This window comes from Mycteria americana, chromosome 2, assembly GCF_035582795.1.
Source record: "Mycteria americana isolate JAX WOST 10 ecotype Jacksonville Zoo and Gardens chromosome 2, USCA_MyAme_1.0, whole genome shotgun sequence".
NCBI lineage: Eukaryota > Metazoa > Chordata > Aves > Ciconiiformes > Ciconiidae > Mycteria > Mycteria americana.
In genome coordinates this window covers 162,252,228-162,269,214 of record NC_134366.1, presented here as the reverse complement: position 1 = coordinate 162,269,214, position 16,987 = coordinate 162,252,228, and the positions used below count along the sequence as shown (strand labels likewise).

Genomic DNA, 16,987 nt, shown 5'->3' with positions numbered 1-16,987 from the left:
CGGAGCGCGGTCAGCGTCGCATAATGAATAAAGTGGAGGCCACGAATTATAAAAAAATGTTTTTATCACATAATGACACGTCCTATGAGGAAAACAATTTCATGAGATAATGCAATGGGACATTTAATAGGTTTTTTCGGGCTTTCGCAAGTGCGGGACTTACTGCCGGTTCACTCTTGTTGCTAACGCCCTCGCGTTACTAAACACAGCTCCGGGGAACGGGGCCGACTGCAGGCCCAGCCCGCGGGGACGGCGGCACCGTCACCCGGCAACGGCGGGTCGCTCCCCCCCCCCCCGGGAGGCGGGACTTCCGGCGCTGCCGTTGCTCCGGCAGCCGAAGGGGCGGGGCCGGAAATCGCGGGGGCTCGGCCGAATTCGGCGGCGCCACGTCTGGCTCGGGGCTCCCCTCCCTGCCCGGGGCGGCGGGAGCAGCGGGCGGAGCGCGGCCGGACCCTCGCCTCGAATCTCCTCTTCCCTCCCTCAGCGGCCGGTTCGTAGCGAGGTTTCGGCGGTGGCCGGGCGCGGCGGCGGCGACATGTCGGACCTGGGGGACTGGTTCCGGAGCATCCCGCTGATCACCCGCTACTGGTTCGCCGGCTCCATCGCGGTGCCGCTTATCGGCAAGCTGGGCCTCGTCAGCCCCGTCTACCTCTTCCTCTGGCCCGACGCCTTCATCAACCGCTTCCAGGTACGGGCCGCACTACCGGTCCCGGCGTGCCCTGCGGTGCCCGCGCCATAAGAGAGCTCGGTCCGGGGCGCGCTCGGCATTCTGGGAGTTGTATGAGCGACTGGCCGTGCTGAGGGGCTGGGGGCCGCGGGCGGGGCTGGCCCTCACCCCCGGCCTCCGCGGCCGCGTTGTGAGGAAATCGCGCACCGAGGCAGCCCTTAGCAGTGACCCAGACCACCTCCAGCGGGAAGCCAGCCTACCTTCCTGCTTAACCTATGTAAGGCCTGCGGGTTTAGCTAGTGCTCTGCCTCCGCAGGCCCCGGGCTCCCCACCAAGGTGACACAGGCTGCAGTGCCTGGCCCTGCCAGGGGCCCTGGCTGAGCCAGGGAGGGCTGTGGCCCTTGACAGGCCCTGTAGTTCGTCTTACATGTCATTCTGGTGCCTCTTTTTCCGAAGTTTTTTTGAGTGGTTGTTCTGGCTGGTACCGGTTGTTGTGCCAAGGCACTCTATACTCATAAGACCTGGCTGTGACTTCAGGTGACTTGCCCAGCCTCCGTTGTGCGATTGTGTGGGTGTGACTTTGGGAACAGGGGTTACAGGCAGGTGTGCAACTGTCCTAAACCGCAGGTGGCTCTGGAGATATTAAGGCAGAGCTAAGAAAGTGCATCTTTTGCACCTTCTTAGCGTTTCTTGCTTGCAATTTGAAAAAGCTTGGGTTTGGGATTGTCAGTGTCTGTGCCTAGGTACGGCTGACATAAACTAACAACTGAAGTCCTGAGGTTTCAGATGTACGGTGTTTCTGGTTGCGTTAGAAATATCAAAAATGGACACAAACTGGACATAGTCTTTTTCCTTGCTTTGAGAGGTTACAGGTTCAGTGTTTTGGTACGCAGGTGTGTAGGGGGAGACCACCCATTGGATGAACTGAAAATGAAAGTGAAGGAAGAGGAAAAAATCCCAACCTTTACATTTCTATTATATGTGCTCATTATATCTTCAGTGAAAAAGACTGAATGCAAAAAAAGATAGCTCTGTATCTGTAGTTTGTTTCATGTATTGTCCCCAAAATTTGGTAGCTTAAATGACTGTTTTTCCTTCTAGTTCTGTTATTCCTTCTGGAACTGTGATGTTCAGGATCCCAGTACTCTATTTGGAAGTGTTGCCAGTTAAAGAGCTTATTCATAAACAGCCAGACATTTTCTGTCCTTGCTGCATGCTGCCATGCAGTTGGCTGTGCCTGATATTGATAATTGGGAGACTCTCTAAAGCAGGCATAAAATGGTCAGAGCAGGGCATGCTGTCTGGAATGGTACGCTAAAGGCCGTTGTGTGAATTCCTTGGCCTCTGTTCAACAGGTAAGAATGGGTTCTGTATGGATGCTTTTAAAACAGGGTAGCATCCTTGCAAGCACATCCCTTTTGCACTGCAATAAAGACTCAATACTGCGAAGACGTGATGGAAGCGATCTGGAAGTTGTGTGTGATTTCTGTTGTAATCTTAATAGCTTTGCTTATCAGATTTAAAAAAAAACTGTAAAGCTACTGAAGCAGCAGTAATTGATACTTGGGCTATTTCTAATCTCCTCCTTGATCTTCGAGGTAATTGATAATGAATGAAGACAAAAAACTAATGTATATGAGTTCATTCTACAGTATATAAATGTATCTTTCTCTTTTGATCTGGACAGATCTGGCGGCCGATAACTGCAACTTTCTTCTTCCCAGTGGGACCTGGAACAGGATTTCTCTACTTGGTGAATTTGTATTTCTTGTATCAATATTCATCACGATTAGAAACAGGTATGTTATCCATTAAATTGTATGCATGTGGTGAACTCTGCCTGGAGTTGATAGGGGCTAAACATTGTCAGATAGAGCTGCTTTTCCGAATGTTTGTGGCGATGGGGTCGTGAGAAAGATGGCTCATCTCTGTGCCCGCTATGTTGGTCAATGGGAAGCTGCTCTGAAAACTGATTTTCTGTGACTGGCTCCTTCCCTTTGGCAGGGAGCCTGTTCATTTGGGATCTGAATTTGATACTTCTTTCAATAGGAGGGTCTGGTACTTTTAGTTGTTGGATTTCAGGAAATGAGGGAGAGAGACTAAAAGATGACGTAACCTCTGTTTTCCTGTGTCTGATGTCCTTTTACATGGAAGGATGATAGAAAATATGTAATAGTGGGTATATCCATCTTGAGAAAATAAGTGTCATTTTTTCCTTTTTTTAAAAGGCAGTGATGCTCACCTGTGTTCTTCTATCAGTTATATTGAATTGAGAGATACCTTGTACAAATGAAGTGTACCCCTCCGTCAAACAGAAATGTGAAAAAGTTATGGAACTAGTTGGATTTTCAGTTGGGGAAAAGTTAAAGAGTGGAAGAAAAGGAGATCAAATAAGAGATCATTTCTTTCAAAATAGAGATTGTTGTTACAAGGTAGCTTCAAAACTGGTTTCATTTTGCATTGCACAGTTCATTAAAACTAAAGAAATATTGTTTCAATTGAAGTAAATAATTAAACTAAAGCATTTGCAAAGCCAAGCTCCTCCTGAAAGCCTTTATGAAAAAGAATTTCTGTGTAGTTCTAATGGAGTCTTAGAACTGATGTTGTAAGTGGAAATGCATTGCAAGGTGACGTTTGAGAAGTCCTACAATAGAGAAGAGATTGATGGTAAATCTGTCATCCAGAGGGTATTGTGGAATCCCATATAAGTCATAAGAAGGGTAGCAGGGAAAGGGAGGAGTGGTGACAGATTGTATTTGGTTGTTCCTTAGCAAAAGTAAGTAGTAATTTAATAGCTAGAAATGGTTGCTCCTCCTCTTTGAGCCTTTCTGCAGTAGATTATGAACACATGAGAGTGCTGGCAGTTACAACATTCTACTGTGCAAAGCTATGGGTAGTAAGAGTTCCTGATTAATATATGCAAATTATAAGACATCGCTGCTTGTACATATACTTAAAAAATGCTCTAGCTGTCTATGCTGTGGCAGAAGTCTCATGGAAAGAAGTCAGTTCTTTCAGCAGTAAATTTACATTCCTGCTGTACAACACATCGGGATTTTGAAACTGGGAAGTCAGCTGTGTTGTTGTTTGAATCAATACCTTTCTGTTATATTACAGTAATTTTTCTGGGTATAAATGAAGTTCTTGGTTAGGTCAGTCCTTCCTCTCTACGAAAAAGGCTTGAATCCTTCTGAAAGTGGGAGGTGTGTAAGTTGCTGATAGTATGTTTACAGGTAGAAATCAGCATAGGTCTGTGCCTCCTTTTGTCTGTGAAACTGAGGAAGTGCAACTTCTATTTTCAGGGTTGTATGTGGTTTTTGAGCATACATTGGTGTTGCATGCTAGCTTCAAATTTAGCTGTCAAAAATATCCATATGGTTTTGTACTGTGCCTGTGCTTTCCTAACAAGCTGACCTCTAGCTTCCTGAGGAAAAGGAGATTGATGTGTTTTTATTTGGTTTCTTGCTTTAAATTTTTGGGGACGTGTAAAATAGTTGTAGGAAGCCAAATCGTGCTAACGTTAAGCAGTGGCCTTCTTTCTAGGCATTTTGATGTTTAATTATTAGCATGTAATTCAGCTTGTTCAGCTTGTTCGTGGTGCGCTGTGTTTGTCCCTGTGTGCTTTGGGTCTGTTTCAGCAGTATTCTCAGGCTTTCCTTGCCTGCACAGAGGTATATGAAAGTTAATAGTAGTCTTGCTCAAATGCTGAGGTCCATGCCAGCTTTTTACCACAGTTTGCAATCTGTGTACCCTCCTTGTCATGTATGTTAATTTTTCTGGAGTGTAAAAACTATTGTATCTCTTGAGTCTGACTAGATGATGCAAAAAGGATGCAATTTGCCTAAGTAAGGACTGGTTTTCACATGACTTGATCATTGAACTTGGTGTCTCCGCTTTTGCTGTCCAAATATATTTCCTTATTGTGTGCTTCCGACTGGCAGCTTCTTATGAAGGATGGGATCCAACTCCATTTTCAAGTCTTGTGAAGTTAAAATCACTTATCTCCAGAGTTTAAAGTGTGTTCTTTGAGTACAGCTGCTGAGTGTGCACTTAATGCAATAGGCTGAATGTCTTATTTTTTGTCCTGTAGGTTGTTCTATTATAAGGCCTTCTAAAAAAAAAAAAAAAAAAAATCATAAACCACAGACTGCATGTAGGCATGTAGGGCAACTGTTATTAACTGAGCTTTTCTTAGACTCCTAAAAGGAAAAAAAAAAAAAATTCTTATCAAGATCTCAGTACCTTTCCTAACAATTCTTTTTATTTACAGGGGCTTTTGATGGAAGGCCAGCAGATTACATGTTCATGCTTCTGTTTAATTGGATCTGCATTGTTGTATCCTTCTGCTCATCACCAAACTTGTAGAATATTTTGGTTCTTCTATTTCTGCTTAAAACATGTTCAAAGACCAAGTTTTAGCAATGTGCTGGTCAGGAATCTCATGAAGCTCAGCAAAGGGAAGTGCAGGGACCTGCCCCTGGGGAGGAACAGCCTCAGGCACCAGGGCAGGCTGGGGACTGACAGTCTGCAAAGCATCTTGGCAGAAAAGGCCCCGGGGGTCCTGCTGGACACCAAGTTGGCCATGAGCCAGCAATATGCCTTTGTGGCAAAGGTGGCCACCAGCCTCCCTGGCTGCATTAGGCAGAGCACTGCCAGCAGGTTGAGGAAGGTGATTACTCCTCTCTGCTCAGCCCTTGTGAGACATATGGGGGGCTGCATCCAGCTCCAGGTTCTCAAGTACAAGAGAGACATGGGCATACTGGAGTGAGTCCAGTGAAAGGTCATGAAGATGATTAAAGTGTTGGAGCATCTGCCACATGAGGAGAGACTGAGAGAGCTGGGATTGTGCAGCCTGGAGAACAGGACGCTTAGGGGTGTCTTACCCATGTGGATAAATACCTGATGGGGGAGGGAGTAAAGGAAATGGAGCCAGAGTTCTCTCAGTGGTGGGACAAGAGAGAACAGGCACAAAATGAAGCACAGAAAATTCCATTTAAATGTAAGAAAGACCCTTTTTTCTGTAAGGGCAGTCAACCACTGGCACGGGTTGCCAAGAGAGGCACCTCCACCCTTGGAGATGCTGCCATTCTGTCTGTGCTGTTGCTGCCTCCTTGTAGCAATTTGCAGTGGCACAGCATGTGGAAAAAAGGGAGTGGTGACATCAGTGCGAACCACATAGAGCCAGGAAAGCTAGTGTGTAGAAATGCTGTCGCCTTTATCAATAGATTAACTATCTCTAGTGGCATTCCAGTGTATGGAGGGATTTGCTATTCCTGCTAGTCCTGTTGAGCCACAGCAGTAACTAGGAAAACAATGTGAGTTTAGTTATGGTGTTAAGAAAACCATCAGCTTCATTGTGGTTGCAGGCTGTTGGCTGTGAGCTATTAGATGAATCTGATTGTGACTTGACTTTCAAACTGGTCATTTAAAAGCTTCCAGTTGCTTGTTCCCTATATGATGTAAGGAGCAATCTGGATGCATGATCTGGGAAAATGCTTGGTGCCATTTTATACGCATTCATGAACTGTTAAAAGCATTCTGACCATAGCAAAATTCTTCATCAATTGTTTCTACTCAGCAGTTACTACAGCAAGTAGATCCTTTGGGTTCCAAGGTGGGAGAGTAGTATTAAAAGCCTGCATTGATGCACTTCAAGAAATTATTTATTTTCTATGACTCGGTGGCAATATATTGATATTTTTTTCTGACCTGGTATTTCTTTAGTTAGAAACCCAACATTTTAGTCTTTAAAAAAACTAATGTAAGAATCCAGCTGTTAAACCTGTAACATGCTTTTATGCAAGGACTGATTGAGTTTGTAGTTAGCCAATTTCATCATGGAGGGAAGGCCAGCGCATCCATCAGCCCTCGGGGTAATGACTTGAGGTGGTAGCTTGAAAGGCTACTGAAAGGCAATTATTGAAACTAAGTGTGTAAGTCTCTAGATCATTGGAGGTTTTTCATTTTTTTCCAGTGGTTAACTTAATACTGCACAGGAACGCTGTTTTAATTGTGAACATTAAAGGCCTTTGCATGTGTGTTCAGTGTGTGTGCAGCTTCTTTTTGTCGTTCTAGTCTATCAGGTTTTGCTGCGTTTTCCTTAATGGTGCAATGACAGATAACTGGCTTGGCAATGGACATGCAGGTAAGGTGCAGTGCAGTTTCCTAAACAATAATCTTATGGAACTTTCTGACTACTTAATGACTTTATAGAGAGCATTATCGGCATAACTGCAGAACGTAATTAAGCTAGGCTTGTTTAGTTTATATCAAAATGGACTGCTGCGTGTGTGGTGTTAGTTTTTTAGTTTGGGTTAGCCTCAGCTAATGTCACAAGCCTGTATCTGACTCTGCTACTCCTAACCTAGTTAGGGAGTCAAGGAGTAAAAATTGGCTGTTTGTGCAGTCAGGAATTGTTCAGCCTTTTACTAAAATGGACACAAGATGTCACCTATGCACTGTTTCCTCTAATGAATGTGGATCTGCATTCTCACTTTCTTATGTAAAAATGATTCTTGGGTTCATTAGTCTCAAATTTAATGTGCCTTTTATTTGCCAACAGAAGATCTTTTTCTGAAAAACGCAGCTTCAGATTCAGATCAGAACTGTGAAGTTCAAAATCTTCACACGAATGATTAAAATAGTGGTCTAAAGAACCAGTGTCAATGAGGTAGTTCTTATGCCCTCACGTATTAAGGGGGGAAATGAGGGAGTGTTTCTTGGACACAACAGAGTATCAAATAACTGCATGTCTTCAGCATGCCTCTGCTGTTCTCTCCTCATCTTATTCTGTCCCCGTCACCTAAAGCCTGTTCCAATATCTCTAATATTCTGTATAATGTTATCTTAGCATTTATTAGATCACTTATCAGGCTCCCCTAGTAGACAGAAATAGTGATCATGCATCTGCAGTCAGGACTGAGTTCTGTTAAGGGCTGTCCATAACTTCATACTTAAACTTTTTTTGCTGTGGGGAAGATGCCACAAGATTCTTCAAAAGCATGTTGAAGTCACCCATACATTGTATGAATTTTAGGCTGATTGTGTTGATTTGTATCTTTTTAAGAAGGTACTTAAAATGGTTTTATATCTGCATAGAGTATTGCTTGAAAGAGAATCAGTTGTTGGATGTATAAATGTGTTTTTCTTAGAAATAAGGTCTTTTTGCTTGTGTTGAGTGGCTTGCTTGAAAGTGAGAAGATAGAGTAGGATAGCTGGGCCTCTATTCTCATGTCAAATACTTTTGGAAATTAGATATTACTTTGTTTTTCCAGTAAAATAAAAATGGTTTTGATGAAGACCCTAAAGTGCTTGTGTGACGAGTCAGACTGCTGGTACACCGTAGGGCTGGGGGAAAGCTGGACTGATGCCAGTGTGCCAGCTTTAACGTGGAACCTGTTAAATAGCGGCACACCCGAAGGGATGAGTTTTAGCCTCTCTTCCAAACACACAAGTTGGTTTGTAGCATTAAACCATTTCATGGAAATATTGCTGGCACAGTCTGTCTTCAGTCTAGAAATCAGCAGATAGCTACAATAGTGCTTTATATTTGTTTCACTAGAAATAGTCCAATCAGCTCATATACAGTCACAGTAAGGAGGTATTTGAAACGGTCTCATCTCCTGGCATGGAGCATGGGTTAACTCCGAGCTCTACCAAGGTGGCTTTGCCAAGGCTGGCTGCAGTACTCTGAAACGGTGATTTACTGGTGCACCTTCCCTCTGGTGCTCAAGGGGATGTAGCTGGCAATTCGATGGAGTAATACTTCATCTGGCTTATTAGCTTGGCCCTAGATGAGTGTGTTTGGGTTAGTGCCCTGAGTTGTGAATGGAAATGACTGTGGCACAAATATGTTGCTGACTCTGCTGTAGATGTGCTACCAAGCAGCTGGGAGCAAAGGAGTTCGCCACAGCTGCTCTTTCACTTGGTGCATGTTGGAGCCCTTTGCTTTGGCATGGTCTTGCAAAAGAGAATGACCAAGTAGGTTCTCCTGCTTAGCTTTCTCAATAGCTTTTGAACAGATCCATGACACATGATGGCAAAGATTCTGGGGCAATCTTTAAAGATTTTGCTGATATATCATGCTTACAAGCGATTTTTGAAGCTTAGAGCTCCTACTGCCTGTTTAAGTTTCTCAGGCTTCCATGAAAGTGATGGTAACTTTTTGCCTTTTGTTTTTTTTTTAAACATTGCAGTTGCTGATGATTCCACTCATCATGTCAGTACTTTATGTGTGGGCCCAGCTGAACAGAGACATGATTGTATCGTTTTGGTTTGGAACAAGATTTAAGGTATGTCAGACAGGATATTGGAAAGGTTTCTGCCCCGAAGATGCACATGAAGGCGGTGAGGGACAAAATATCAATATTTTCTCTTATTAAAGATGTCCCATGCTTTCACATAGCTATATACTCCTTGAGATGCAGCAAAGACAAATTTCTTCATGGTCTTCCATCTATATACTCCTTGAGATGCAGCAAAGGCAAATTTCTTCATGGTCTTCCATATGGTGTCACTCAGTGTGGCTTTACTGAAAAGATGTCCTGACAACTGAAATTCATCAGTCTGAAAAGAGGAAAAAATTCCTGATAAACATTAGCCTGGAGAAAAGCTGAATGTAGTGACACCGCAGTGACAAAATGTTTATATTTTAAATTGTCCTTTCCTGTGCAACCTTGTCTGTTTCTTCCAGGTCTCTCTTTTGATCATTGTTTCCAGACCTTTTCAAAATCAGAAATGTTAGGACTTTGCTTCAGATGTAAGCTTGCTGTGGAACATAGAGTACAAAAGATGCATCTGCTTACAATGTTTAAATGAATATGATTTGTCTAAAAATATTAGTTGTTGCTCAGTTTGGAGTATCCTACCTTGTTAGGTAGAATCTGCTTAAGTTAATATATCAGAATTTGTGTAATGCCTAAAACATTGGGATTATAATCATGCTTATTAGTGCAGTGGGAAGTTGAGCAGGTTTATGTCCTTAACTTGTACTTACAACTTCTCTGTCTCCATTGTGTTCTTTTTCAGGCCTGTTACCTTCCATGGGTTATTCTGGGATTCAACTACATCATTGGTGGATCGTATGTATTTACTTACATGGCTAATTTGATATAAAAGCATTTACAGCTATTGAACTTACTGCTGAATTTAGAAGCAATATTAAAATAAGAGGCTTAAAGCTTTATAATGTGACTGATAATGCTCAGTGTCACATGGTGGTCATTTAAGATAAAAGCAAAGAGGAGATGTGCATGTGAGAACTAGAGAATGTAGGTGAGGGCAAAGTAATAAGAATTTGGTTTATTTTCTAGTAAATCTATGCATTAGGCCTTTTCCTTACTAGAAGAGTAATGCACAGTAAAGAAAGATGTCATCCCATATGAAAAACCATCATTACTGGTTTTAGAAACAAATTTAGCTTGACTCTGATAGTGCTGTTACTTCTTTCCCTCACAATCTCGTCCAGTGTGATGTTTTTTCAGCTTGTGAAACAAGGGAAAATGGCAATAACAAGCCCACAGAGTGCCATATTAACACCGTCTGAATTTGTTGGTCTCTCTTGGGTTTCTTTGACTAAACTCTGTGATGCAGAAATCCCCTCTCTGCATGGTCTTTCCCGTTGGTGCCCTGCATTGGTTGGGGCCTCTTGGTGCCGCTGTAACACAATTAGTGACAATAACAAGTTATGTGGTTGATTTATAAAAGGAGGAGATAGTACAGCAAAACCAAATTCCCTTTTCTGGCTGTGCCTCCTACTGACTCATCTGTCACTTGAGAAAACTGCTTGCTGTTAGATACCTGCTGTTTCTATGCATGACGGAAGATACTCAAGGGCCTCCATTCAGCAGTGTTTCTGCAAAAGTGGGAACAAAACAGTTCAGTGCAGCAGGAGACAGGTTGTCCAGTGAAAACAGCGGTAGCTTCTCAAGCTCCGCAGACTATTATTTTAGACACAAATAGCTGTACGGTCTAATTCCCTGATGTAAACAAGTATTTAATTGCATTTTCAGTACAGATTGTAGAGAAGGCTTGGAAGGGAGGGTGTAACAGCCTGTTGATGTGTTGGCACTGAAGGTTGGCCCTTCTAAAGTAGTGACTGCAAAATGCTGAGGGAAGGGAAATTTTCTGTGGCTCATGGCCCCGGCAATGCCCTTGGCAGGTGAACAGTAGTAACTGGCAGAAGATGGTCACTCGTTTATTTTCAGTGAAGACAGCATGTGAAACAATTCGTTTTCTTTTGCCTTGCAGAGTCATCAATGAGCTGATAGGAAATCTGGTTGGACACCTGTATTTCTTCTTAATGTTTAAATATCCAATGGATTTGGGAGGAAGGAATTTTCTGTCTACACCTCAGTTCCTGTAAGCTGGCTTTATTCTTTAGCTCAGTGTTTGTTTGGTCCAATTTTCTGTATTATTCATCACACATATTTGCTGGGGTTGTAAGGTGTAAAATACTTTGCTAAATCAACCTGCTTCAGACTATCATATTGACTGTGCTGTTGAGTCATCAAAAATGTTGTTTTCTTGTAAATGTGAGAGTTCTTTGTTACCCCTATGGATGGCTTCTGTCCTTTACCCATTCTTAAGAGTGAGAGTAAAAGTCATAGTTCTGCTAGTGAACTGAGCCATAGTAAGAGAACTATCTAACAATTCTCAGACGGTATAAAAAAAAATTTCTCCTGTAAATGATCTTTTATCTGTATTTCCATGTATCATTACAGTAGCTACCAGTTCAGCAACCTGTAACAATAATAGGAGTCAGTTGCAGACTTGTTCAGGACTATACTATGTATTCTGCTTTGCAGTTGATACCAGTCACCTTGACTGAGACTGCAGGTCTTGGTTTCTGAAGTGCTTTTTCTTGCAATCTGTTCATTGTTTTGGCACTGAAATACTACGATCAGAAGCCAAAGTTTGTAGCTGCAGTTGCCCTTGTCCTCATCCTTTTGGGTTGTAAATATTCTTTCTCTACCAAACTTTAGTTAGCAACTCAGATAATCCTTTTTATAGGATATAAAAACTGTTAATTATAAGATGCAAAGTTGAATTACAGCTATACTTTCTGTACAAGTTTTAATGAGTAGGGAAGCTTTATATTCTACTTTTGTGTTTGCAAGCCATTTGGTAAACCTAATTTTCCATAAAGACTAGAAGACAAAATGTTGTTTTAAAATGTCTTTCAAGGTAATAACAGCTCTGAAACTGCCATCAGTCTTGTTGGTTATGTGTAATTCTCTTGATTCCTCATATGTGTATTTAATTTTTCTCTATATTTGAGAAGCAGGAACAGGAGTACTGCAAACATCTCTAAAGAGGGATAAATTCTGTCTTTGCACTGTAATGTTTTGTTAAAAAAAATGCTGTGATGAATTACAGATATCTTTAATATAATAATGAAGAACTCTTTCTATACAGGATCATTTTTCTTGTAGAAAGGAATCTGGGTTTTATGTCTGGGCCTCAGATTTTCGTGGTCAAATTCAGCAAGGGTTTTGCAGGAGCTCATTGTAACTATTGTAGAGCTGAAATAACTCTGCATTGATGGCATCCCTTGCAAAATGCAGAAGCTGTATTTTAGATCACTCTGACTATTTAGATGGTAGCCTAAGTTGGATGATAAGGTCTTAGAGCTCTGATTTGCTTGAGCTTTGATTTCAGGCAAGCTAGTTTCTTGAGCCTGTTTCCCTTAGTCTCTTTGGTCCTCGGTTCCTCAGGAATGTTTACTTAGAGAGCAGTGAGATGGTTGGATGCTGTGGTAACAAGAGCTTTGTAACTACTGAAGAGACAGATGCTCAGAAGTGATTTGGATTTTTATTATTATTTCCCCTGAAAAAAGGGAGAGAAGTTAGGGGAATTAAGTTTGTATCACAGCATTTACTCTCAACAATGAGACTCCCTTATCATGTGGGGTTTTTTCCCTCCCTTTGGATTATTGTATCTAACCATATCCCAGAGATGGAAGTTCCTCAGAATTCCCATTCCTGCATGTGCTGAAAGCTTAGATTTGGAAAGAATTCTGTGAAGTACTGCTGTGAAAAGCCAGTTTTATTGCAAAGTCTAGCAGCTAAAAGGAAGTGCATGGAAAAGTAGTCTGGCATTTACCCCCAAGGTAGAGCTGTTTCTCAAACTCTGTCCTTCTTTCCTGGCTTGTCCTAGGTACCGCTGGCTGCCAAATAGGAGAGGAGGAGTGTCGGGGTTTGGTGTCCCACCCGCTAGCATGAGAAGAGCTGCAGAAGATCAGCAGGGTGGTGGAAGACACAACTGGGGCCAAGGTTTCCGGCTAGGTGACCAGTGAAGAACTCCTGCCCTTGGAAAACAGCAACTCTTTGGTTTTAATTGGGCGTAGGACCGACCCTTCCTGGTGCAGAGCGTGCTTAAGAACTGAGCTCTCTGTAGTACTGTCGGATTTAACTGATTAGAAAGAATGTTTCTGGTTCAAGAGAAAATTAAAAACAACAGAAGGGAAAAATGTAGATCTTGCTCCAGGTTAGCCAGTAGTGTCCAATTTGATTCTGCCATTAAAAGAAGCCTTCTTTATACAGTATTGTCTGTCTGTCACAATGGGCATCCACTATGCCGTCTTGTTCTGTGATGAGATGGAACAAGCTAATGGTGTTTTGTCTCACCTGGGACGTTAAAAGCTTTGTTGACTGTGGTAAGGTAAGAATCCAGTGTGAGGCAGATGGATCAAACTAACCGCAGAGTTTAGGAAGCTGACTTTTTCCATAGCTGTACTTAAGTCCCAGGGTCTTTGGAAACATTATTTAAGTGATATCGCTCTGCTGCATTCATAAAACAAAGTGCAAATGTTTCATTTCCATTATTAAGCTGTATTTTGAGGGTAGTTTTTTCTTGCCATGCAGGATTTGTCCTACCTGCTACAGCATGGGATGGGCAAGACTAAGGATAAGAGGGCTTTCATTTGAAATGGCAATAACAGATATTCACAGAATTGAAATCTCTGAACTCTTCATGGCATGTTACAAGGCTTGCTCTGTTTAAACTGAAGTTGTCTGACTTGTTTTTTTTCCCCTGAGATCTGTGAATTCTTGGCTTCAAGGTTTCTATTTTGATTGCAAAATTGGGTAGCACAAATACTACTTAAACTAGAAAATGTAATATATCATTGTGGCTAATGTAAAGGGTACTGACTGCAGCATTATGTTTGTTAACTGAACTTTCAACTTTCTCTTAAAAGCTTTAAGACGTCAAAGAATCAAAGCTGGAAATAAACTTTTCCAGGGTCAAGAGACAATAGAACAGATTGCTTTACTACAGGACTCATTGTCAAATAAGAAATTATGTACACTGTTTATTAGTATCTGTACTTTTTTGGTAAAACTTTTTGACATGGAGAAGGGAATGATTCTGTACAGTAGTTTTCCTTGTTCTGGGTTCCCGTGGGCAGAGCACAGGGCTAAGATCCAGGAGGCTGTAATGCTAGCTTGTTACTGACTCACCGCGTGGACTTGAGCAAACTTCCTACTTATCTCAGTTTTCCCAGCTGTAAGGAGGACTCATGCATGTCTCATAGCATTCTTAAAAGGTAGCTGTCCCTGACTCTCCTAGGTGGAAGCTGCTAGTGAGCAAGGTAAGGCTTAGGTTCACATCAACGACAACACTTAAGCTAGGAACGCAATTACTCTAAGCTTAACCAAGACTTCTAAGTTGGAATATAGTTGCTCTCTTTTCGTTTTATAGTTGGAGAAAGAAGAGCACTCTCACTAGGATGAGATTGAAGACTGAATTTCCCTTTAGCATTTGTCTGTCTTTTTACTGAGTAGGTAAGGCACAGAAGGCTGTTCTGCCCCAATTTAGGTATCTCAGGTATCTATAAGTAGGTGAAGTGAATCTGGGCCAAAACATGTTTATTACTACTTTGTTTCTTCTTCAGAACCTGGGTTCTGAAGGTTTAAAAACTTGTAAATACTACATGATGTGAAACTGAGTGGAAAATAAGCAGTCAGACTGGAAGTTTTCAGCTGGCTTGCTTGAAAAAAATGCATGGTCCATTTCTTCACTGCAACTCAATTTTGTTGATCTGGCTTGTGGAAAAAAATTAGAAAATTGGTAATGGTCATATTGTGGACTTAGATTTTACAGGAACTTGGAGTTCAGAAATCACCTGCCATTTTTGTCTCTTCAGTGATAAGTTTTAAAGATGCTCTTTTGTCTGTCTTTGTATAAGATGGTAGGTAGAAAAGAGGACTGCAGTGTTGTAAATACTAATCTATCATTGACTGACAGCTGTTACTTGACGCTAACTTGAAAAGTCTGAGAACCATTGTTTTTATAGGAGTCATGATGCAGCTGGTCTTTTTAGTCATAGTAATATCACTGTCTCCAAAGCATTTGTCTTCATTTTGAGTCAGGACCTAACTTAAGTAAAGATGCAGTAGTTTGTGACTCAGCTAAAACCCTGGCACACTCAAATTGCAGAACATCTTTGTACAGAAGGCCAGAAGGAAGGCTTGGGTGGGAGGAAGGATGGCAAAAGTAATTGTCCTGGCCCAGTGCACTGTGCTGGGTCTTGCTTTCTAGTGTATTCTCCTTCTATAAATTAAGAGGAAAAGGTTTGCAAGGCAAATAGGCTTCTGATAAGTCTTGATTAGCTTTTGAGCTGCTTCAAGTCAATTGACTTTGGTTTATGGAATCAGAATTCCATATTACGAGCTCAGTTTGCTCTTCTCTCACTTGTCACTCAACCTGAAGCACTGTTTGTCCTCCAGCATACAATGACAATGGCAGCCTCTTGTTAAATGAGTACCTCCTTTCTTATTTTGTACAGGTAATTTCCCTTTTTGTAATCAATTTTTGTTGGCAAAGTTTTAAATTAAAGTTTTAATCTCTGTTACTGTCTCTGTTTTGCTAAATCCTATTTCAGTTTAAGACGAGCCTTGTGATCTGCACGTCTCTGGGGAATGTCTGACAGCTGCACTGTGGCACCACCCCCTGCTGTTGATAAAAGTACTCAAGAAAATGACCTGCTTTTGGGTGGGAGTCTTGTCTTCTCTGATCGGTTGCAAAATCGTAAAGGCGTTTTCTTTGTTTCTGTTTATCACCATGAGTTTTGACAGTCTGTGTCCTTCCTGGGCTATTATCATTTTACAGCTTTTTTTTGTATACTTGATGATTCATTCTTTATTGTCCTCTGGGAGGAAGTATCCTTCTGCTCACCCTCAAACTTTGTGGGATTGATAGAGATCACTTACTTTTCCAGGGGTAAGCTTGGTATTCTGCAATACCCTCTCTCTGTCCAGCCAGATGTGCACAGCTGCCAGAACTCCTTTTGAGGCTCTTATCTCAACTGATTTGGAGACACACTGAGCATCATCTGAATGACTCTTCTGGTCCTCATCATTCATCTGACTGCACTTTTCCTGTTTGTTACCATAGAGGCCCCAAAGGAGATCATGGACTTGGTACATAAGGCACTGTGAATTTGTTGTGCTCCTTGAACTGGAAAGTCTTGGTCCGTACTAAATGCACCAGATAGAACAGCGTGGCAAGTGTGCGCCTTTCAGTTTTGCTCCAGCTGCATAAACAGTCAGTGGAAGAGCCAGGAATATGAAATCAAATGCTTCTAAAACGCTTCATCTTTCATTCCTATCACTTTGTCTTGGCGACAGCTCCTCTCTCAACACAACTTGGTAATGTGGTGTTGCCAGTGACTTAATGAGAAACTGGACTTGTTGCTTCATTCTGTCATCTAATTATCGCATTAGGAAAACTGAGAGGCTTTAATTTTCAGAATAGCATATTGTTTGCAATACAACATAAAATTCTTCCTGTGTTTATATATCACTGTGTACCTTATCAGGGAGGAAGACTGCTTTGCCTTGATGGTTAAGGTAGTGAGCTGGAGAGATACATACTAATTTACAGTCTGAAGCTTCTGATATTACAAGTCACCTAATGGTTTTGTAATCCTGTTCTGCATCCATAAAACCAAGATGATTCATATTCTCCCTTGTTCTGTGGTAGGTTTAGGACGATGGATCAATTTGTACTTGCCGTAGTATGGCAGAGCACTAATTTTGGTGAAGATGTTCTTAGCATTGCCATTGCCTGCAGTAGTAAATGGCTTTTCTTGTTTTGTGTGTCTGTGGATTCTTGTTTTGCCATGGATGATAGTGTGACTTGAAACTCAGAATTGAGTCTATTGTCATGGTTTTATTAATGAAGTTAAATATGTAATATGTGCATATTAAGCAGAAGTACTTGCATCTAAAAGGTGAGGATGTGCTGTTTTCTAGGATTGAAAAGATGAAAAGATGTCAGCTGCTTATATTTTTCAAGCGCGCTTTTTTGGTGATGAAA

General features: G+C 41.7%; 1 protein-coding gene across 1 annotated transcript; it reads left to right on the top strand.

Moving 5' to 3' along the window:
• Window positions 1-346: 346 nt before the first annotated feature.
• Window positions 347-15,518, top strand: DERL1 (derlin 1). Its single transcript, XM_075495233.1, has 8 exons — window positions 347-688; window positions 2,355-2,466; window positions 4,938-5,002; window positions 6,786-6,812; window positions 8,863-8,958; window positions 9,695-9,747; window positions 10,916-11,026; window positions 12,824-15,518. The coding sequence occupies exons 1-8, from the start codon at window positions 536-538 to the stop codon at window positions 12,960-12,962; spliced, it is 756 nt and encodes a 251-aa protein (XP_075351348.1). The 5' UTR covers window positions 347-535; the 3' UTR covers window positions 12,963-15,518.
• Window positions 15,519-16,987: the final 1,469 nt, after the last annotated feature.